At 38.3% G+C, this 24,696-nt stretch overlaps 1 protein-coding gene across 13 annotated transcripts in view; it reads left to right on the top strand.

Moving 5' to 3' along the window:
• The window catches only part of Lpp (LIM domain containing preferred translocation partner in lipoma), a 612,241-nt gene that overhangs the window by 331,681 nt on the left and 255,864 nt on the right, over positions 1–24,696 (top strand). Inside the window, exons 1-2 of one of the 13 annotated variants that reach the window (XM_010624134.2) lie at positions 23,536–23,607; positions 23,788–23,839. The exons of 11 other annotated variants lie outside the window; for them this stretch is intronic. In XM_010624134.2, coding sequence (XP_010622436.1) covers positions 23,558–23,607; positions 23,788–23,839 — 102 coding nt within the window. In that variant the 5' untranslated portion in view covers positions 23,536–23,557. Of the gene's footprint in view, positions 1–23,535; positions 23,670–23,787; positions 23,840–24,696 lie in introns of those variants that run through there. One more of the 13 variants, XM_010624135.2, reaches the window with a different exon arrangement.

Below are 24,696 nucleotides of genomic sequence, written 5' to 3'. Positions count from 1 at the left end.
TTAACTCAGTATTTCCAGTGTTTCACAAAGATAGCTTCTTTCCAGACTAAAATCAGTTCAGATGACTTACTGGGACGCAGAGGATTCATTTTCAGAAAACATGGTTCATGTTCAGCAGATTGGTGCTAGGAGCTCCACTAGAACTGTGCTTCAGAGGTCAGAGCTCTTCTTCACGTGAGTCTCTTCACAGGATGCTAGGTGTCTCTACAGCCTGGGGACTGAGTTTCAACGCCAAGATCACAAGAGGGCAAGGGGAAAATGCATACTATGCATACAAAGTCCTTTCTCTACCCTACATAGTTTGTGAGGTAGTAACTAAAAGTCTACCTTGGTTAGACTCCATCTTTTGCTGGAGAATGTGTCCAGAGATACTGCTTGGGCCATGGTTGGAAAGCACAAACTCCCATTTTATGGCATTATCTTGAATTATGTCACATTTCATTATATCATACACTTAAAATATGCCAGGCATCTAAGTTCCCCATTAAAGTTCACTTAATTGTCATAAACTTCTGTGAGATAGTCACTCTGAATTTTACAGATTAGAAAACCAAGGCACAGAGACATTTAGTAACTTACTCACTATTAAACCAACTCACAAGTGGCAAAGTTCAGATTTAATCCCAAGTTATTTGTTTCTGGAGTCCTACTTTCAAGCCTTCTGCCAAATCATTTCTGATTTTATCTATATCTGTACCTCACCACACAGTCATCCTTGTGGCCATCACCTGTTACTATCCTGATCTTCCTCTCCCTGCTAGACAGGTAGGTCAGGACTGCATGGTGCTGCCTTTGAGAGTGATTGCTCTGTAATGGCCCTAGGAACTCCACAGTGAATCCCAGGAGATCTTTTAAGAAAACAACTTAACCTTTACCTGGATCCATATAGGGTCTATAGTTTTCACAATGGTTTTGTCTTCAATTTGATAAGAGTTATGGCAGTCTGGGGAAATCCCAGGGAGGAAAATGAGTAAAAAGATAACAGGTTAAAACAAATGAGAAGTAGGGACCAATATTTGAAAACAAATGAAATAGGGAAAGCATCTATTCTTGTTTCACAAACGTTCCCCTGCCTGCTTTTCCATCTGGTGGTCCATTCAATCAGTTATTCTTCTGTATTGGGATTTTTTTTTTTTAATTAAAGTCACGTCTAGAAGTCGAGAAAGCCACAGTTAATTTTGTGCTTGTTTCAATCAATTATGAGAACTTAATTTATTCATAGACATCTCTGTTGAAGTAACAGTTGTTAATCCCCTACTATCTGCAGGACATTGCAGATTAAAGTCAATTGGAACATAGTTTCTACCCCTCTCCATGTTGTGCTATACTTCAAATATAGGAAACAGGTGTGTAACCAGATAATGATGAGAAATTTGACAAATGTGACAGTGAATGTATATATAAGGATCTGTGGACTCAGAGGAAGGTGCTCTGATAACCAGCTGGAGAGATCAGAGGAAGCTTTTAAGCAGATAGATCGTAGGAGCTTGAAATACTCAGGGTGGTTGCCGCTCAGAAAATGTCATGCCATCGTCACAAGAGAAGTGGGTAGTTATGTTTTTGCAGTTCATTCCCTCCTCTGCCTTCCTGTCTGTCTTACATACACAGTGATGACTCTGCCCCAAGAATCTTACATAGAAAACAGGCACAATATTAAATTTCTCTGTAACCCTTCTGTCTGTCCCTAGTGCAAACACCTCATGGCATTAACTTGACTGAAAACTATCACAGGGAGAGCTACAAAGTCCTGTATATATTCCTGGTAAAATTCTACCAGTCTTACCAATCTTAAGTTTATAGGTCCAGTGGGATCATCTTTCTTTCAACTTTTGATTTTAGAACAGTTGATTCTCCCCACAAAAAAACATATGGTAGCAGTCATGATTTTGAAATGCTTTACTGCCGGCATAGCCTTTTATTACTTAGCACTTGTGAATTAGTTGCTAACTCATCTGATATATGATGACACTGTGACTCAGAAATGTGAAATGATGCCTCCTTTTCACAAAAGGAATATTGTAAAATCCATTCATTAAATTCCTCTTCCTTTCTCCTAACCTCCACATATTTGTAGTACATTAATTGTCCACCATAGCTAGAACTCTGTTCAAACAAACTGTTGATTGGAGGCTTCATATATAAAATGATTAAACTACAGCCATTTTGGCTGAAATGTAAAGTTATGACTCAGGAGCATGGTTAAGCATCTTGTTCCTCACTTGAGCCTACCCGAAGACCTGGCCATCCCTAGTGTTATAAAAATCCACTCCATTATGGGTTGTTCAGTCTTCATGCCTTACCTTGGGACCCTCAAGAAAGACCTAGGATGATTTTGCCTTCCCTGGTGGGAAGGGAGCCACTGTCCATTTGGGATCAGCCTCAGTACACCCACTGGTCCTACTTGCTAACTGTTCCCAAGAGCAAAGCCCAGACCTCAAGGAAATAAAGGAAGGTATCACTAGAAGGTGAGAAAGACAATAAGCAGTAGACAAAGCGTGTGGACTCATATTCTACTTTTGCTCCTTCTTTGCTATTTGGTTTTTAGCAGTCAGCTACACACTTCTCTTTTGCCAGTGTTTTCAATGATAAACCAAGGGTTTGAACTGTATGGTCCCTCAAGTTCTTGCTGAGACATTCCATGAAAATTCTGTTCCTTGAGGAACTCTCATAGCTTAGCCTACCTCAGACTTCTAAAGGAGGATCAACTTTAACATTTCCCCACTCCATTTCTTGACCTCTCGTGGTAGATATTTTGAAGGTGTATAGTTCATGGACTGAAGGAGTTTGACCTGTTGAATTGAAAAGTTATCATGCTGTGTATTTCAAGAGCTTCGTGTATATTTCTAGGAATTGATTCATTCGGTTCAAACATTTCATTGGATTTCCAGCTTTACTTTGGCTGCTTTGATTGTAAGGGTGATACATTTTGTTAAAATCAAGAGAGGAATGGGTAAGATTTTAAAAAAAGGAAGGGGACCACAAGTGTAGAAATGACAAGCATTGTCTTCTTACCCTTCATACTGGGTAGGACAGAGTCCTTCACTAACACCCATTTTCTTCGCATCACAAGGTAATTAGGTTTTTCATTAAAAATAAAGTTTTCACTATTATGTAAATTTCACATAATTTTCCAAAGTAGGTAGGAGTAAATTGGTACATGCTCACACATCTATTCTTGGTCCCTGTTCTTCAATTTCTGGCAATAAAAAGCCTTAGCAGTGCGTCTTAAAATATTAATGCTAAACATTAATTTCTACTGTTTTAGAAAGAGTTTGTGATCTCTTTTACTATATTAAAACCATCAATTTGAACACTGTCAAGGGGCCACCCTTTTGGGTAGGCCTCAGATGTTATAATCATCTGACAAGGGACTTTAATGGTAAGAGGAAACAGCCGCTGTTTTGGTATTTATGTGACCAAAATTCTTCAAAGGACATCATACTTTATCAGAATCTCAGCTGAACTCCTTAACTGACATGTTTTGTAATTCCCTAATTGTACAGAATTCCTGGACTAGAAATAGTGGTTTGTGCAACATTGAAAAAATATAATTCAAGATAGAGCAGAACAACAAACAAATAATGCAACCACTATCAATGTCATAGTGTTTGAAAGATCAAACAATAACAACCACAGGGCCAGGGATTTAGCTCAGCTGTTGCACCGCCTGCCTTACAAGCAGAAAGACCCGAGTTCCATCCACGGTACCAAAAAAAAAAAACACCACAAACGAAAAATCAAACAAATTTTTGGAAATAAACCCAAAGTGGTTATGACTTTAGCAATCGTTTACTTTGGGTAAGTGAAATCTTAGTAAAACAACAGGTAATTGGCCCATTGCTCCTCCAAGTGTGACACTGACTCTGCCAAGGGGCCACTTGGCTGAGTCCCATCTTGGGGTAGCATCTTCTTGGTGAGAGCACTTTGGAGAGGGAAGGATCACTTAGTGAGACTGGAAGACAGCACATCCCGGGTCCCAGGAGAACAGTGTTAATCCTTTTGGAGGGTGTGTAATCCAATGACCTCTCAGTAGCACCCATTTCTTAAATGCCGTAACCCCTCACCTGGCTACATTGTGCATTCAGTTTCCACTGTATGAAACACCAGGGTACACACTAAACCATATCCAATCCATATTGCCTTTGTGGGATCTCGGATTTTGGAATCAAGGAGACTAGTAGCACAGGACAATGAAGAGATATCTGTTCCTTTGAATGGCAGCCCACTGAGCTTGTAATTCCTGGAGCTGACCTACATAACCCATGTGAGAAGGTAAAATGACCTTTTCACATAGTTGGCCAGGAATGATAGCCTGTTTCTTGTGAGATCCCCAAGGAATAGATCTAGAAAATATAATAAAAGTGCTGGCTCTGCTTCCCTGAGCCTTTCATGTAAGAGTGGTCAGTTAACTTGTGTGCTTATTCAAAAAAGACTTTTAATGCAGAGGAGCTGGTGAGTCGAAAGAGCCCATTAAAATGAAAGATTCTACTGACAGATCAGGGAAATGGAGATTTATTATTCAGTCAGTTCCAGTTATACTGTTACACTGTTGTGCAGCAGACAACAAAATGGGTGAGCAGGATGCTTCCTTGTAACACCACCAAGGTGGAGTCAACCCCAAGGTGATGGTGTCAGTGTGCTGTTCTCTGCAGTAGCTTCTACCCAGTGACTCACTCACTTGTGTGAAAATGCCTCAACACTGATAAAATCATTCTCCCCACACTGTATCTGATCCCAGAAATGTTAATGCAGAGTAGCAAGCCGGCTTTGATCTGCATGGGATTACAGTCTGGGGAATAGAGAGAGAGATGTATTTTTAAAGGTCATCTCTACTCCTGATGAGAAAACAGAGTATCACGTTCCATGCATCTGTGAGCCTTCACATGGAGAATAGGAAATGAGTACATTTGAAGGAAATGTGCAAGTTGTTTTCCATGTGTGAATTTCTTGCTTTTTTTTTTTTAAGAAATATTTTTCTGGAAGAGATTAGCATTCTGAATACTCGTTCCTTCTATGTTGCAGTTGATAATACTAACACCTACTCTAGTGCATAAGGAGGAAAAACCTTCAACTCCCTACTTTATGTGTTAATTATGTGACATAATTTTTTGGAAACACCACACAATTTCAAATGTGACTTCTTTCCTAACTTGCAAATAGAGTTGACAACAGTGAAATATGTCCTGTAAACACAACCAGAAAGAGTTTATTTGGAAGGAGGGGAAGTTAAATTCACCCTAAAGCATAGCAGCAGAAGAACCTGCAGGCGGGGATAAGATTGATTGTCTGAAATCATGCAGCTGATCAGTGGCACTGCCCAGGCCAAAACTATTGTCACTTGACTCCCAGGTACTTTCTTACTAGTCCAGCACAGCTGCCTCCTAAGTTTAATACTCTATGAGTCACATTCCAAATGTCTGGTGACATATAATATTTTTCTTTGATTCTAAATCAGCAAATCACTTTTAGAAGTGCTTACACGGCTACGTTACTTTTTTATACTATTAAACCCTTCAAGTGCAGTCTGATTTCTAGACCTCCAATGAGAGAAACCGGAGTAGTTATTCATTTGTATTAATGACATATTTATTGATGACTTGTTGGATGACAATCTGTCTTGCTGAAGGTGAAAGTATAGTTAGGAGTAAAACAAAATATTCAAAGAATTTCTATTCCTGTAGGAGAGGCATGGTCAGCATATAAACATGTAAGTCCAGTTAAAAGCTATCAAGGAAATCTAAAGCACGTTAAAAGAGAAAGAGGGCTGTAGTTGGAACAGAGTAATAGTTACTGTTTTACATGAAATGCTTGGAGAAAGTATTAAGAGGAAGTGATGTTTGAGCAGGGATGTGCAGGATGTGAGTGAATCAGCTGTGCAGGTACAGCAGTGCCTTGGTTCACAAACTTGATTCTTCCCACGATTCTAGTCACAAACTGAATCCAGTTCAGTGGTTAGGTTCAACGTGGACCTCATGGGGAAATCGGAGTCTGTTCTCCAGTTCAGTTTGCCTCCAAAACCATGGAGAGAATGGGATTCTTGAACTGAGGTACCACTGTGTATGGCATGGGATGGTCCAGAGAGAGGAAGGTACAAAGTTAAATCCCCAAGAGAACATGACTGGTTTGGGGTAAAGTAGCAACAGTTGGCAGCAGCTGAATGATCCTAAGAAGAGTGAGAAAAGGTAAAATTGGGGAGGTGACAGGGACCCCTATCATTGCATAGGAATCCAACTCTTACTTTGAGTGATACAGCATAAGGGGCACATGGTCAGACTTAACGTTAAGGGACACTTTGTCATCTTGGTAGACAATAAACTCTAGGCTACTCTGACAAAGCAAATCAACAAGAAATGAGATTTGGTTCAATTCTTCACTATGGTTAAGCATTGGAGAAGATGATTGTGAAATGGTGACATTCTGGATATATTTTGAGGGTAGAAGCACAAGCAGCTGGGTAAACATATTAGATGCAGAATATGAGAGCAGCAGAATGAGATTTTTAATCAGAGGAGTGAGAAGAATGGACACGATATTTGCTGAGATGTGAAGAGATAGCAAGGGAAGTGGCTTTACTTTCATTTTTGTTACTTTGGTGGAATGGAAGAAAAGATGATCAGGACTTTCATTTTGAATATATGTGAACTATCTGTTAGAATTCCAAGGTGACTGCATTCAGTTGTCCACTGATAACTATATATTTCAGACTTGGCTTCAAAGGTAATAATATCTAGACTTGATATAGATTTAGAAACCTGCAAATATACCATTAAAACTTTGAGAATGTATAGCATCATTTAAGGTGGTGGATTGTGCCTTCTAGCTAATATTTTATGTCACAGAGAGCAGCAAAATTATGAAGTGGAGGGTGGACTAGGTCACGGAGTATAGACATAGGTGGGAGTAACAAAATACAGTAATGTCTGCAAATAAAGTAGTAAAGATGTAGCAAATGAGTGGGTTATGTTACTTGCACCGTTGGCTCAAATATGAGTGTAATAATTGGACTTCTGGATTCAGATCTTTAATGGAAGTTGCTTTGACAAAAATAGTTCCCTTCACTCTTCTGAGCTGTTTGCTCACAATTTCTCTACTTTCCATTTGTCAAAGTTTGGAAGTCACACCAAATACTGGTTAAGTGTGCAGCCTGGGCTTAAAGGCTAGTTCCATATTTTCTAGTTGTTTCAGATTGAACCACTCAATTGTCTCTGTCTTTAGTTTCCTATTTTGAAAGGAAAGAAGTAATATCTTCCATATAGGGCAGTTAGGAGGACTGAATGAGTTAAACACTTAGCTCATAGCGGATGACTTAAAATTGTTAACTCTAATAATTAAGAACAAAACTGTTGCTAAACTAACAAAAATACCCTGGCCTTTTATTTAACTTTGCCCAGGAAACCACTCCATTGTCAGTGTGAAGTTGTGTTCTAATTGGATGTACTCTTTTCTGTCCTTTTTATTTTGCATTTTCCAATTCATTTTTTAAAAATAATGACATGAATTGACTACACTGTGATCTAGTGACTTTCACATAGTTCTCTTCAAGATGGTAGCATCCTGATATCCCATGTCTTGCTCTTATATGAAAACAACACTGAGATTCCACCTCACCCCACAAAGAATAGCTGCTATCAAGAAATCACACAATAACAAATGTTGGCGGGGTTGTGGGGAGAAAGGAACCCTTCTCCATTGTTGGTGGGAGTGCAGACTAGTGCAACCACCATGGAAATCAATATGGAGATACCTCAAAGAGCTTGGACTGGAGGTTCCATTTGACCCAGCCATCCCTCTGCTGGGTATCTTTCCAAGAGAACTAAAAGAATCATATCACAGAGAAGTATGTGCGCCCATGTTTATAGCGGCACAGTTTGTAATAGCTAAATCTTGGAAACAGCCTATTTGCCCATCCGTTGGAAACTGGATAGAGAAGTTGTGGTTTTTCTATAAAATGGAATATTACTCAGCCATAAAGAACAAGAAAATAGATTCATTCATAGGAAAATGGATACATATTGAAGATATACTCCTAAGTGAAATAAATAAGTCACACATGTGTAAATACCGAATAGTTTCCCTGGTGTAAAAAATTTGCAACAATGCATAAGATTCTAATAAGATTACTGACATTTAGAAATGGGAGGAAAGGAGCTAAAGGTGTAGGGAAGGTGTGATACGTAGGGGAAGAACAAAAAGGGAAAAGAAAAAAATGTGAGAGAATGAAAAGGTGAAAATAAAGTGTTTGTAGATGGGGAGGGGAGGAGGGGGTGAAGGGAGGGCAGAGGTAAGGGGAAAAAATGAGAACCAAGACCTGTCATGTAGAGATACAAGATCCCAACAATGAATGTAACTTTACTGTATCCCTAAATGTACCAATAAACTCAATTAAAGCTGAAAAAAAAAAGAAAAAAAATGCTAATCCAAGGTTCAGTCCTTTTGGCATTTCAGGCTCTCATCTTTGTTGGAGTACTATCCACATTATATGATATATCAATGAAACCTATAGATAGAAACCCAACTGTCCATCAGTGGATATGTGGATAAGGGTGATGTAGTATAATATATACCATGGGAAATTATTCAACCAAATAAAAATTGAAGCGCCCCATCCCTTTCCCATCTCCACAAGTTCTGTCTCTTTGTTTCCTTTCTTCTATTATTTTGTTCTTTAAGTCTTTTATACTTTGGGCTTCTCATACAAGAAAAAATACGTGATATTTACCCTCCTGTATCTGATTTATTTCACTTAGCATTGTGGACTCAAAGTGTATCTATTTTTCTACAGTTGACTCCTTTATAGCAGAGTAGTACTCCATTGTGTATATATGTCACATTTTCTTTATCTATTCTTTTGTTGATCAGAGCTCTGGGGCTGGGGTAGAAATGAGGGTCAGAAGAGGAAATAAAATGGATCAAGATGTGATATGTATGTCTCAAGTACTCAAGATTATTCATTTAATGTGTTGCACAAATATATACTAATTTAACAAAAATAATGAAGTTCCGTCTTAGAACATCTATGCACCTAGAGGACATTTTGTTAGTGAAATAATTAAGGTGCAGAAAGACTGATATCTCACACCCATCCTGTTGATTCTGGTCACATGTGGAATCTAAAGAAGCTCATTTCATATGTGAGAAGAGCACACTATGTGTACCCTCGGGCTGGAGGGTTACAGGTGTCCGGGGCAGAGTGGGATAGATTATTCCGTGGGTACATAGTTACAGTTAGGTAGGTGGAATAAGTTTGGGTGCTGTGTTGCACAGTAGGGTAAATATGGTCATTGATACTGTATAGAGTACTTTTAAATAGTTGAGTGAAAGAATTATGAATGTGCATACCAGAAAAATAATAAATACATGTGATGCCATGGGTATTCTAAAGACCGTGGCTTGATTATTTCACAATGTACATATGTTTCAAAACATCACGCTTTATAATATGTATAGTTATTATAACTATATGATAATTATGTGACGATGAAAAAAAAATACAAATAAAGAAGAATGAATGATAAATAAAGATAAATAAAATGGCTTTTTGAATGCCATGGTGATTGGATTCGTGTGGCACGTAGAGTTACTCTAATATGCAATGTAGCAGTTGAGATGGACTTTTAATTATGAGAATGTCCCAAAAACAGATTTTCGTTTCTTAAAATAATGCTCCCATGTTCTTTACATTTCCCTATGCCGCTGATTATTTCACAGTTATAAAGTCCCATAATTTTCTCATCTTTATGAATAAGCTGTCATTCTGGTCACATGACTTTAAGGTTGTGGCCTTGTTACCTGGTAGCATTTCTGGGACCAAAACTTAAAATGGACTCTTATTTTTAATTCTTTCTGCTCATAATTCTAGAAATTCAAATAATGATGCTTTTTGTCATTTCAGAAGTATCTTCATTAATTAAGGGAAAGAATAATAATTTGATGAATGTTTCCTTTATCTTCTTTGAAATATATAAATAATGGTAACTACTGACAAATCCAAAATATATCAATACTGTATTAAGTTCTTGAAAAGCAGTTATGTAGATCTAATTCAAGCCCTGGGCTAGGAGGAGTGCATTAAGCCACAGCTCTAGCAGTGAGTGATGTATTTTAAGAGCTGTGTCCATGGGCAGAATGAGATATCACAAGCATAAGCACATATCTGTTCCTGTCCTTGTGCCAATTCATAAATGGCAACAGCTGATTCTGGCCTTTCTCACATAGCTGTTGTCTGGGTGATAAAGTAATACCTTCCATTCCTCAGTGGGCTTCATAGGATTACATATTTCTAGTGAAGTGTTTGTATGCAGAGGCCACCTTGCCTCTTTCCTCAGGACACTGTGTGTAGCCTATGTCACAGCCAGAGAACCCTGAACAGCACATATTCCTGAGGAAGTGTAAGGAACAGGAAGAACTTCAAGGAAATTAGAGGATGAAAAAGTCAAATTCTATTGCTGTTCATTGTTATTTAAGATCTGTAAATTGTGTTTTCATATTCTGATATTCCTTTTCTTTGTTTGTAATTACACATAAAGCAAGATGTCAGAGGAAAGGAAAGTTGAGCCTGGTTTCAGTACTTCATGTTGTAAACCATGAGATGATGCCGATAAGTGAGCCGACGTGTGCAGTGTTCTACAGGCGGGGGGGGGCATTTCTCATGTTTTAGAGCAGAAAGCTTACAAGTGTTTGCACACATGCTCATTTACTCGCACACTGACACTCAGACAGAGCATCATCTCCAGCCCTGATTGGTAAAATCTTTGTCTGTCTGAGCTCTTTGGTCCTTCTACAAAAACAATAATCTTTCTCCTAACCTGATGCCATAATTCCGAGCAAGAGAGTACATAACAAAAACACCAGGGTGAAAGCCCAGTCTTCATATGCACCTGTAATGCTTCTAACCACTCTCAGTTTACCACCATCATTCTTTACCTTGGAACCTGCCTCCTATCTGTTTGGATTTGATGTACACCTCTCCCCCAACTGCCATTCATACATTCCTTTTCTTAGGCTGTGTGTCCTTCTGTTTCGGGGTATCCTACTGTATCAGACACTTTGATACTTGGTAAAGGTTGTGAACTCAGCAAATGATTGCTTAATAACTGAATCAAATGAGGCAAAACCAAGCCCTAGGCATTTTTTTTTCATTGAGTTTATTGGTACATTTTACGTATGCAGTACAGTTACATTCATTATTGGGATCTTGTACCTTTACATGACAGGTCTTGTTTCCCATTTTTTCCCCTCCTAAGCATTCTTTTACAAAATTAGTGAGTAGAGTTATCAGGACTGCTGAACTATGGTTATTTTGCCATTTTTACCTTCCATTTTCTGTCCTACTTAAAAGCAGAATTAAGCTCAGCCTATAGGCAAAGTCCTATAATCTTAGAATTCTACAAGAGTGCAAGGCAGATTGCAAATCTGAACTTGATCTGGGCAATTAAGCTATCTAGTGAGAACTTGTTGGAAAAAAAAATGAAGCTTAAAGTAAGGGCCCTGGGTTCATTTCCTAGTAACAAGACCAACCAAGAAAGAAAAAGGAAAAAAAAAAGCATATTTATATCTTTCAAAGATTAAAATATGAACATAAATGACAATGGGGTTACATTACATTTGATTGTACTTCTGACTACTGTGCATATAACTCTTACTTTGCCTGATCATCAGTGCCTGTATTTTATCATGACTACAAAAGGGAGATGAGGTTCTGATAAAGCAGAGATCTTGAACTTTTGCCTCAATGAGGGACAGAATGGTACTACAAAGATTAGTAAACAGAATACCTAGATTCTGGTGCTTCTCCCTCTCTCCCTATTTATGTGACATTAAAAATGTCCTTGCCACTGTCTGTGTCTTCGTCTCCCCCCTGTAGCACCAGGCAGCTGACTAGCTTATTTGTAGTGATTCTTTTCAGTAAGTCTAGGCTAGACTTCTAAGGTTGGGGAATACTTCCTTCTGCTGATATAAAGCCTGACCTTCAGCTCAGCTCTTAATTGGCCCACTATTATGATCACAAGCACCTGATTATTCACACATTTTTGATTATATGCATTGCATAAAGCTGTTCAATGATGGTGAAAATTGAGCCCTAAATAGTCTACCAGATGTATATGTAATGTAACCTGTTCAGGGCCTCGTTAGAGTGTGAAATGATTTGTGTAATATGCACTAAGTGAGAAAAACTCAGGACAAGATGCTAACCTGGGAATACAATGTGGGTTTTATAAGTTAAAAAGGATGATGTAGTAAGAGCTCAAGTATGTGAGCCCAGAGTTTGAGTGTGTGCACTGGGTTTAGAAAGAAAGCCACTGAGAAAGTGTTGCTTCTCGCTCTTGCTTTGCCAGATTCGCAGAATTGACTGTATCCCTCAAAGCTGGAACACAAAGCCTCATTTTTGCCCCTCTGTCCAGGCCATCCTGACTCCTCAGCCACTCCAATTATATTAATGTATATTTTGTTATTCTTTGACCACTCCCATACCACAAAGAGAAATGTTTGTTTTAGAAAAGGTACCCAGATTCCTCCAGTTTCTTCTTAAAGAAAATAAAAACACTTACATAAACTCACATTAGAAAATGGGACTATAGCACTGTTCCAAACCACTTTCTTCTCGAATGTTACCTTTCCAGAGCAGGTTTTCTGAACTCCTGCTTCTGTAGCCTGGGGCCCTTTAGTCTGCCATAGTGGAAGATAGCGTGCAGCCATTCATCTGGCAGTCAGAAAGACCTTCTTCTCACTCTGGTATCTGAACCTAGACTCTGGCTCTTCCACTCAGCATCCCTGCGATGCCAGGAGGATATTTTACTTCTCTGGATGCTAATTTTCTGAGGAGTATGAAGAGAATAAGTGTATTTGGGGGGCCGGGGATTTAGCTTAGCAGTTCGGTGGCCTGCCTTGCAAGCACAAGGACCCGAATTCAATCCCTGGTACCAAAAAAAAAAAAAAAAAAAAAAAAAAAAGAAAAAGTGTATTTGCTTTCCCCCATGGCTAAAATTGCACGAGACCTGCAGAACATGCTGCCTAGTAGGTGTAGGTTTCCTTTCCCTCCTGTACATAGTCCAGGGTCTCTGAAGCCCTACTCTTCCTTCATTGTTTATCTCTGCAGTGTTACCACAAGCACAGCTTCCATCACACTGAGCAGACAGTGAAAATGGTCTACAGTAGTCACCCTGCATTCAGCCCAATTTGGTGAAGCCTCCAGTCATTGCCCATCAGTCTGTACAGCACTGAGATGTCAGCTGTTGGAGGTTCCTCATGATATGTGGTTTGATAGCCCAAACACAATGGATTGTAGCAGAAAGGGTGCCAAGGTGGGAGTCTGCAGACCTGGCTTTGAATCCTGGCTCTCAGATTAACTTAGTCTTTGACCCAACCCAAGCTATTTCCTCTGCATATTTAAATGGCGTTCCTGTAACCCAAGTCTCTCCACAGCTGTACAGACTGTTCAGGTCCATTCACTTATGCTTTAGTCACTCACTATTCAAGAACTGAAATCCTTCCTCTTTTGTGTTTCCTTACTTTTCCAGAATTGCAAGACTATGTGCTCTGAGTGTTACCCCTGAAATAGTAACCAGGTATCATTTTGTTTTGTTTTTGGTACCGGGGATCGAACTTGGATCCCTCCTTTTGCGAGGCAGGCAGCAGAACGACTGAGCTAAATCCCGGCCCTCAGGTACCATTTTTGAACTTGGCTGAACTAACGGTCCTTCAAAGGCTGGTCATTCCTCTTGATATCGATCATTCATTGCAGTCACCTAATATCATACACTTTATTATGAATTTTTCTCCACTCACTAGTGTTGAAGTTTCACAATCGCTGAAGATGAGGGATTCTTACCCGCATGAAAGATGATTTGATTGGCTCAAGAATCGTATCATAAAGGCTACATAGCCTAGATTTCCAGCAGCATCCTTCTCCAGATCAAAATCTTGGTCTGAAGGTAAATGTATCCTGAGGCCATATCACCCCGAATGTGCCTGATCTGGTCTGAATGTAAATATAACCTGATCCAAGTTGGACTGTTGGCATACTCATTAGTCCCTAAGGGATTTTCTACCTTTTCTTGCTCCAGAATGTAGTGGGATTTTTTAACATTTCCTTAAGCCTATAGGAGCTATTTTGATATCATTTTCTAATTTACCCCTCATATTCATGATTTCCACATCTGTGGAGTCAAGCAGCTTTGCTTTGTAAAAATGTTTTAAAATTGCACCTGTATTGAACATGCACAGATTAGTTTCCTTTCATTATTCTATAAATATACTACAATAACTAGTGTATTTATATAGCATTTACACTGCACTAGGCATTATAAGTAACCTTGAGATTATTTAAAATATAGAGGAGGATACACACAGTTTATAGGCAAGTACTATGCCATTTTATATAAGAGGCTTTAGCAGATTTGGCGTGGGGAATTAGACTAATCCTCTATAGATACTAAGTGATGACTATTTGTAACTTTAAATTTTTTGTTAGGTTCAAAGGGCATTTTACTATACTACTGAAATTTACTATTACCATTAGTTTCTGTAGAACTATGGATTAAACTTTTTTATTGTCATCAGCAAAAAGGATTCACCAGTCACCTGACCATGCATTCTCTCAGGCACTGTCTTGCTAGGCAGTCGTTGTGACAGAAAGTGCATTTGTCTTAATAAGCAATCTTGATGATTCTTCCTCTCTTTAGTGGAATTCCATGCCATACATACTAATCGTGGGCTTGCCAATGCATGCTTCTGTCATCGCTCCAGAAAGTAAGGAAACAGCATGGTGTAGGAAGAGCACTGGACTCAATGTCAGAAAAGTATTCTAAAACCTCCCTACCAAAAGTTACTTGACTTAGACGAATCACTTCCCTTCTCTGGTTCATCTCTTGTAAGGCATTAACTAGATTACTACTAAGGTCCTTTTCAAGCCTGGCAAGTTCCCCAGCATATTATATTTCCTAACTTATTAGATTCCTGTCTTTTGTGAATGTTTTTACAGGGAAGTAACTATTATATACAAGATTAGGCTTTACTTACAGATATTTATTGAGCACAGACTATGTGAAATGTAGTTAAATCCTCATACATTTTAGAAGAGAAAGACATTCCAGAAGAGGAAACTGTTAAGACATAGCACTTAGACAGTGCAGGATCTGATGAGAATAGACAGGCACCAGAGCTAAGTGTTTTATGTGCAGTAAGAGTTAGATTGAAAAGTTGGCGGCATCTCCATAGCATCTACCTGTGCAAAACACACACATGCACACAAACACATATTTCTCTTCACAATCTCTTGACTGCCTGTTGTTCTTTTTACTTTAGCCATCAGAGAAGCAAAGTGCTTGGATTAAGTGGATTTATACATATATGAAGTAGTTCTCTAAAAATTATTGCAGAAAATCAAGCATCTTTGAATATTGTGAATATCAGAATGAGTTGGATAGTTTATCTTCCCTGTTGACTGTGACTTCCTGCCAGACCGGCCTTTGGACATATTCGGTCTTGAATTTCCATGAAGCTGCGTTCTGCTGTACAGGATTTACAACACAGGAGTTGATGCTTGGGGGACTGAGTTACTGCTTGCTTATGTGCTCCCTAAGGAGGACAGAATACAGTTTTCCTATATAGAATAACTGGCAGAGCTTTTTTTAAAATAAACTACCAATAACAAAATAAAACTTCAGTTAAAGAATTGACAGCCTGGATCTGTAATCTGCCTGACCTGACAATTAAAAGAACTTATTACTGTGTCAGCCTGACAGATGGATCTTCTAGAAATGCGACGTGCTACACTTCTGAATGCAATTCAAGTGCAAGCTTCCTGTTCTTCTCCCCTTCAAGTTTGTTGAGTTTAGAGAAAAAGCAGTTTTATTTGAACCAAACCCACTCATTTCAAGTGTGTTTAATGACAGAAAAATGTGACAGATAAAATAAAATCCTACGGCCTCGTTTGATGTTTATTTTCATTTCAGACCTTCATGAAAGGAGAGAGAGAAAGAGAGAGAGAGAGAGAGAAAGAGAGAGAATAAAACAGTACGTTTGAAATGGAGGAGTTGAAAACAAACAATCTATTATCAGAAACTTAGCAATCCTCCAGAGAAATTCAGGAGGTTAAATATGATCAACAATAATTATAGTAACAATTGGGATTTACATGGTGCTCATCAGTTTTCAGAGAGGCGTTGTGTTCATCATTACATCAGATCATCAGGTCTGTAAGTTGGCCTGGTCAGACATGATCATACTGGTATCACATGCAGGGTTGAATGAGTTGTGCCAAGTCCTCTTCCACAGTGGTAGAATGGAGCTTCCTGCCTGGTCTTCTTGACTTTGAATCCAGTGCTCCCACATTGCTCTGTCCCTCCCCTGTCCAGGTCAGCCAGGCCTGGAGCACATGGAAGCACATTGGTGCCATCATGTTTCTTAACTTTATCGAAACTCTGTTGTGCATGTGTATGTGTGTGTGCATCCACCTGGTATATGAATAAAGGGCCTGCACGACAGATTCCAGGGTTCAGAAGTGTATGGAGTAGGTAGAACATAAAGTTTCTTCCTTCCTGCCGTCTGTTTTCCCAGCTGTCACTACCATTTCCATACCATACCAGTAACTACCATTTCCTGTTGTCCATCTTTCTAATCCCTTTCCATTTCATGCATATAAACATAATGAGTATATAATACATACTCTAATAAACACACACACACACACACACATATATGGTATCTTAATATGTTTTTTGTACCTTTTTCCTATCTTTTCATGTCAGTAAAAAGGTATTTGAAATATATTTAATCTAATATTGGTGAGCTTTAGCTTTCCTTTATTGTAAAACAAGTTGAGTTTATTGCTTGTCTATCTTCATGTACATTTAATTTTAAAATTGGAATTTTACCATTCCAAATGTAAGAATCCTCATATTAATTCATGTTACTGGTCTGGGCTTCCATTTAGTTGCTTGGGGCTGGGTTGTTTGGTCCAACCCAGACACTTCTCTAAACAGATACTTGTGGCCAGGAGAGTAAATGTTGGGAAGGTTATTTTCCATGGCCCTGTGGGTTGGAGACAGACACTCACCATGGGAGAGGGATAGACTATTCTTGTAATAGTTTTGTTTATTCGATGTAGCCACCACTCTGCATTGAGATAGAGAGAGGTACTTCATTCAAGAAAAATATTGACAATAATTAAAAATGCAAATGTAGCAGTGTACTAAAAAATATCTTAGCTTATTCTCTGTTAACAAATGCATCTTATACATAATTAGGCTTTAAAAATATATGGTTGAGGCCAGGGATTTAGCTCAGCGGTTCCACCGAGTTCGATCCCTGGTACAAAAAGAAAGGAGAAAAAATATATATAGTTAAATTCTCAGTACTGATGGTGTAATATGAAAGTCCAAAGAGTCAAGCTCACCTCCAAAGCCTCCTTGCCTCTTTCTATCATTTCCAGATGGTCAGATTGCAGGTAATTAATAATGGCTAAAAATCTGAAAATTTGAGTACATGAGAGAATACAGCTAATCAGAGTAGCTTTTATGAATTATACAATGATTGCGAAAGAGTATCTGCACCAATATTTCCAAAATCACAGATAGTGTGTTGTACTAAACTCTCACCATCTCCTATTTTATCTTGGTTTTTGTTTATTCTTTTCATAGGCAGAGTTATTTTTAAAACCATAGTAAACCAGTATGATGCAGACTTATGTCTTTCTACCTTCTGTTAGGATAATGAAATTGTTCTTGGGTCTGTTTTTGTTATGCCCTGGGTTGCAGGAAGCCAACATGTGCTTAAAGTCACCTCAGATGACTTTGGAGGTTGAGAGTTTATGGTGAGTAGGCAAAGAGGAAAAAAGAAGTGCAGAAACCTTGCCTTCTGCATACATGAAATAGCTTTAAAAACACAACAGTAGCTAAGTTTGCCATCCCATCAGAAATAACAATGTAAACACCTAATGATTCCCTGTCCAATGGTGTCCATTGGATAAGGACAGCTTCTCTCACTTTTTCCATTTATTACTACTGTAGCTCCTGTTGGTGATTCCCCTTATTCTTCTGGACATAGGATGCTGGTTATTCTATATCCTCTGCTGCTGCAGGGTTTCCTCATACCCCTCTCTGGCTCCATTCCTTCATCCCTTCCCTGTGGCCAGCTCTTCTTGCCTTGTATGTTGCACTCAAATGCCCTGGGCAGTAAGACCTTTATTTTAGCTGGTTCTTCTCCAGTACAAATTGGCAAAGAATTCTTCCTCCAACACAGTTCTTGGGTATCTGGTCTGGTTTTGGTTAAATCTCAATCCAATTAGTTGTGGCTAGAGTTCAGAATTACCTGTTACACAGCTGTGGCGATGTATTTATTAAAACAAACAAATAACTTTTTGAGGCTCTTTGCTTAAATAGAGATGTGGGTGTGGCAGAGGTTCAACATTTTACACACTCCTCTATGGGAGTGATTTTTTTTTAAAACTGTTCTAAATAGACAGATTGAAGATACAGCATTCAAGTCAACAGGCTGAAAACTCCTGAAGACCTAGATTCTGTTTCTGACATTATTCTAACCAGCAGTGGAAGCTTCTGTAAGTCAACTTATCTCTGAGTTTCATTTTTCCATCTTGTCAAGACATTTTCAGTAAAGAAAGAAAAAGGCAATTTAAAAGGAAAGGAGTTCCAAAGTGAAGTGCCCATGGTCTTGTTTCCAGAGAAACGTGAGACTTACGAAAGCGAAGGCCCTTAGGCATTGGAGGCCGTGGAAGACACATATGCCAAGAAGGGCTTGTGGAATGAAGAACATGATGGGAAAGATTTGCTTAACATGGTGCTTAGGTGTCTCTCTCAGTGTTATGGAGAAGGTGAGAGTACGTCCACAGAAGCAGAGATAGGCTGTGGGGAAGAGACTGACTGGAGGGGAAGAATTAGGCTTTATCATTTTAGTCTCCTCAAAAGTAGAAAGGGTCATAGTGGGTCGAAAGGCCATGAGAGATGAGGGAGAGGAATCTGGGTGGACTCCTTTGTGGTACGTGACATGTGGATACATGAAAAGCTTACGGTGTAGTTCCAAAACCTTATTTGAACTCTGATGATTGTATTTCTTGGCTTTCCCAAGAATCTGTGCAGCCCCAGAGCTACAAAGCGGAGAGAAAATAAGGGTGTTGCAAGTGTCTGTGAGCTAAAGGCTAGCAGAGAAGCTATGTAACAAAGCAGGGGAACACGTTTAACTGTGTTTTAATTGTTGTAACCTTGAGGAACACAAAAGTAGTATCTCTCTTCTCTGCTCAGGAGCCAATGAGAAATAGAGGAGTCAAACAAATTGGGCCCCAAAGCTCAGCCTCATGAGTAATAAAAGCACATTGGGTTTCTGGTGTTAGCTTTGGGCTAAGAGCAATGACGACTGCTTTGTTTTCCAAATGGTGGCCAGTGCTGGCTCCTTGTAGTTCTTTTTGTGGTAAAGGGATTAAAGAACTAATAGAATAAATTATACGTGACATTAAAATAATGAAAAAGCACTCAATATTTGATAATTCAAAAGGAACATTATCAGAAACTTTCAGACTTTTGTAAATATGTATCAAGCTATTTTCCAGGACATTCATATCCTCTCTTCATGTCCACAGAGAGATGGTGTGGGTGAAAGAGTGTACCCTGCACTTGGAAACAAAGGCATTTTTGAAACCACTTTTATTTCTTAGCCTGTGTGTGAGGAAGGAAGGTTTTGTGGTTAAAATTAATAGGAATTTTCATTTGATAACAATATAGATTAACAAGGTTTAATTTTATATTCTCAATAACTTCTCAGCTAGCTAATGTCTTTGATGAGGAGAAATTAGAAAATTATACAATTATGTTCCTTTTTCAATCATCTTGTGCATGATTATAAGACAAGGTAAAAGGGCTTACCCCTTGATTGCTTTTCCTAATAAGTATGTTAGGATTTCCCGGGTGATTTAGAATGTCACATATCTTCACTCTTACCTGTGAACTAGACTGATGGAATAAATTTTCTAAGTTAGAGGTGAGCTCATGATAATAATCCTTTTTTTCTGAAATGAGAACTATGTTATCTTTTCAATCCGAGTCATTCTCCTATGAGCTTCATTGGCTATTTCATATAATGTCACCAAGTAATTTTTTGTTTCTTTTTTTGGTACCAGGGATCAAACTCAGGACCTTGAGCTTGCGAGGCAGGCAGCGGAAACAATGAGCTAAATCCCCTGCCCAGTAATTTCTACATCATTTTAAAATCTCTATTGGGAGGAGCTTAAATTTTCTATCCAATGATCAAGTCTTGGTTACATCATAGTCACACAGCTAAATGTGTTGGATGTTCTGCTTTTGGCCTCTCCCCCACCTGCCTGGCCCCAAAACTTAGGCCAAGAAATCATGTTGTCTTATATCAAGATTGCCAGTAATCATATTTCAAAAACTAACAATCATGTATGCTTGAGTTGCGTCTTTTTAAATAGGCCACTAGGAGTATGGTGAGTCAGCAACATTTATTTAAACCTCAGAGCAAGGTTTAGAGGGTACAAAATGGCAAAAAGGAGAGCTAAAAATAAACATATTATCTCCAGAAAAGCTTATACTATCTTTATGAGAACAGAAAACAGATAAATGAAGAGGTTATGATAACTTAAAAACAAGATCCAAAGAGTGCAAAATGGTCTGGTACAAACTGAGTTATATAAATGAAAAGTGGATTCAAATTATAAAAACTTGAAGTTCATAGTTTAAAACTATTTGTTAGAGCTCAAAGCACCATACAGTTCAATGAGGGGAATTACCTGCATGCATTGTATCATTTAGAAATGTAATCCTAAGTCAGTACTGTATGGGCTTCTGAGTATTGAAGGTATAAAGTTTTATGAGTCCCCACTGAACTGTTTTCATCACCTTAAAGCATGTCATTTAATCTTAAACAAGCTAACTTCATGGTGCCTCAATTTCTACATCTTTAAAATGGGAATGGACCTACCCCATAGGAGGCAAAAGATAATGTAGGAGTAGTATTAAGTACCTACTTCATGAGAGACAGAGTTAAGAATGTCAGAGTATTTAAATGTATTATGCATATGTACCATCTCCCCACAATGAATGTAATTATTACAAACATGTACTAATGAAGGTTAAAAAAATTAAAACTGCAGCTTCAGGACACATACACACAAGAGTGTTAAATGTAAAATACTATCTTATTTCTGTACTATGAAGCGTCTCTTTTTAAGTTCACATTTTTGAGATTAAATGCATTCTGTAATTGCTGTAAGAAACCATGTGACATAGGTAAACTGGCACCAGGTATTTCTTTTTAGTGATAAGACATCACAGTATGTGTAAACTCAGACTAGACCCTGTCACATAGTAGGTCTTACAAGTGCTGCCATTATTATCAATGGATGAATAATGCATTTGTAGTTTGTAATACATCTGTGCCAATCTCATTGACTTCTGTACTATGAAGTAGCTGGTTTATGATTCCTGGTCTTTGAGAAAAATGAGCCTAGAACATTTGCCATAGATTGTACACCTGAAAGATCTACATCATGAACTCAAGTGACATTTTTTTCTTCATTTCTCACAACTCCATCTGAATCCTGCTATGTTATATGAGCTCTGGATAATAAAAATTACACAATAACTTGGGAACATGAGATTCTTTATCTGACTGACCTTACAGGGAGCAAGAAGTTAAGGAAGTGTAAAGACATAAACAGTAAGCCAGCAAACAGAGTTATATAGTGAAACAGGATAAAAGGTGCAGGTGGAGTTGTCTGGCATGTTTACTAAGAAGGTGATGCGAGTCTTCCCTGAGAATTTGCCCTTGGAAGTAACGTCAAGATGTCAAGGTGAGAATATGCACTTGCAGAACCACATATGTGCCCCAGTGCAGCAGTGCACTTAGGTCTTTGACAGAACCAGAATGAGCCAGGGTGAGCTGAAGAAATAGATGCCACAGTCCTAAGCAAGGGAGAATGACAGCTGTGAGTTTTGGGTTCACATAACAGATGCTGGATTTTGTCTTGAAGTAAAGGATTTTGGTGTTCTTTACCACAACTTATAAGTTTTCCAGGAGCTTTTGACAAATTCATCCATTCAAGAGAAAAGTGTCAGCACATGGATTCTCTTTTCTGGATGAATACTCTTAAGAACAAGGAGACCAAATGATTTCCCTGTAATTACTAATGTCATGCAGTGCTAGTAATATTTAGTTGAGTCACATACCTATTCCTAGGTGTCCACTTTGGAGAGTTTTTAAAAGTTTAAAATATTCCACACGGAAATTAGAGAGGCAACTTTCACACTCTATGGAAGTGTTCCATAAAATAAATCATTAGTGATGTTTCCTCTTCTGAAGTTCTTCAGTATTGCCTCTGTTGACATCAGCTGTTTAGAAATACCAATTCTGTCTTGAAATAGCCCATCAAATAGTGACTCATATGAAGGCAAGAGTTTATTTATTCTTTTTCTACATATCAACACCTGCTTAATCTGATCATGTAAAAATCCGATGATCTATTTATGTCCAAGTAGGGCTTTCAACACCAGTACTTGGTGCTTGCATAGCTCCTATTCATAACACTACACCTGACTTAACAATGAGAAGAATCTAAGACCCCACTAATGATATTGGTTATGGAGAAGACATAGTTTAAGGATCCTATGCGTATAATCCTTTCCTGGAGTTCATTCCTTATTTGTAAAATGTGGTTGCTAAAGTGATTCTTGGCTCTATGACTTGTGATATCAATGTCAGTTTACCCACAGAAGAGCTTCATATAAATTGATAATTTGTAGACGGTAATTCAGATTAGCTCAGAATTTTGCATACATTTTTATTAAACTTCACCAAGTATAAATTGAACATCTTGTGGTTCCCCAGCTTCACAAACAGCATTGCAAATAGGGTAGACCTTTGCCTGGGAACTGAGAGGTTAAACACAGTGAAAAGGCAATCTGAAAACTTGTCCTCTTTTTAAAATAACTTTTTTGAGATCTTATGCATCTACCTTTCAGTTTACCAACTCAAATTATTTAAAAGAAATGATCAGTACATTCACTTAACAAATATTTATTGAACATCTGCTGTGTGCTAAGGACATTTTGAGTACTAGGGATACAAAGATTGGCAACATTTCTAGGAAACCTTGATTTGTCACAACAGCTTTCCATGTGTTTTTATGGGCCAATATTCAGGATCATCATAGGGTATTCTAGCACCATATTAAAGGAAAAGGCATGACTAGTCTTGGGAGACCTGAGAAAATTTCTGAGTTATTCATCTCTATCTCTAAGCAGATTCCATTGAAATTTGTAGGAAACTTGAAAAGTTGACAGCATGAAGAAAATCAGGGAGAATTTTCCTGGATGAAGAAAATTCATGCTAAGGTTCAGACATGAGACATAGATAATGCATACTAGTTTAACCTTATTAAAGAATGTGAAATAGTGCAGAAAGATCAATAGCTACCCAGCCTGATGGGTGGTGAGACTGCCCAAGTGTGCTTCAGGAGAGATGGGTGTGTCTTACTATGAGGTCAGATTGATGAGGCAGGTGGAGGGTGTGTCATTGGACATAGGTAACAATGGATTCCACATTAGTCTCAGCAGAAGGACCTGCAGTTGTAAGAGTAAGGTGTGTGTGAAAGAATGTTTTTTTTCAGTTGGATAGGAAATTTGAGGTACTTGGAGAATGGAGTAAGTATGCTAGAGAAAGAATATTGCTAAAAGAATACATTGGTAATGGAGGGAAGGGACATTTATAAATGGATTCAAGGCAAGGTAGTGACTGTATATTGTGCACCTTGTTCTACAGGCGTCTGGGGGAAGTAGGGGCAGGAGGCTGGAAGAAGACGGGAGCATTGAAGGTTTGTGAGAAGAAATTTGAAGTATAGTTTTAAATGTAGAGGCCCTGGATTGTTAATGAATGCTATGAGTATGAATCTATGAGATAATGCTTATTCAATTAGGATTTTATGAGAAATTCTACTAGTGTAACCTTTTATAGCTATTACCAGTTATTTTTAATATTGAGAAATTATAATTTTAAAAATGTAAATTTATAACCAGTATTTACTGATAGCTTACTATGTCACTTTCATATGTTAATTCACTCCAGTCTCACAGTAACCACTTGAGGTAGGCTTTTCTTTACCAACATTTTGCAGAGAGAGAAGTTAAGGCTCAGAGAGATGGACCTGATGAGGTAGTAACTATGCAGATCTGGTCTTTGAGCCAAGTCAGTGGGGCTTATGAAGCCTAAATACAGCAATTAATAATTCAAGTTGTAATTGTAAATACTGACAGTGTGTTAGTAAAGAGGGATTATTGAGCAGTACTCTGGGAGTTTTTTGGGGAGAAGGGTTTGGTTTGGTTTGGTTTTACTATTCGATTATTTGTAATGTATTTATGGAGTCATGCAATCTTTACCTCAACTTAACTTTAAAACACTGAGAAACGTCATGCCTACTTGCTCCACATTCTCACCCCAACTTTGACTTGGACATCACTTTGACTTATCTTTAGCAGCAGTTTTGAAATGAGTGATGACTTCACCCAATGTTAATTTGTTTTGGAGTAACAGCAAGCTGATAGTCTTACTAATTCAGGAATGTAACATAGTTTTTTTTGAACTTTTCACTTTTAATTTCTGTATAAAAATGATTTTTTTATCATAATTTGGAGCAAAGATGGGTAAAAGTTCCAGACCCTGGGTCAGCCATTG

This window comes from Fukomys damarensis, unplaced genomic scaffold (assembly GCF_012274545.1).
Source record: "Fukomys damarensis isolate Sample0158 unplaced genomic scaffold, DMR_v1.0_HiC HiC_scaffold_12, whole genome shotgun sequence".
NCBI classification, from domain to species: Eukaryota; Metazoa; Chordata; class Mammalia; order Rodentia; family Bathyergidae; genus Fukomys; species Fukomys damarensis.
Note: the sequence above shows the minus strand (reverse complement) of the source record. Positions and strands in the feature narration are given on the sequence as shown.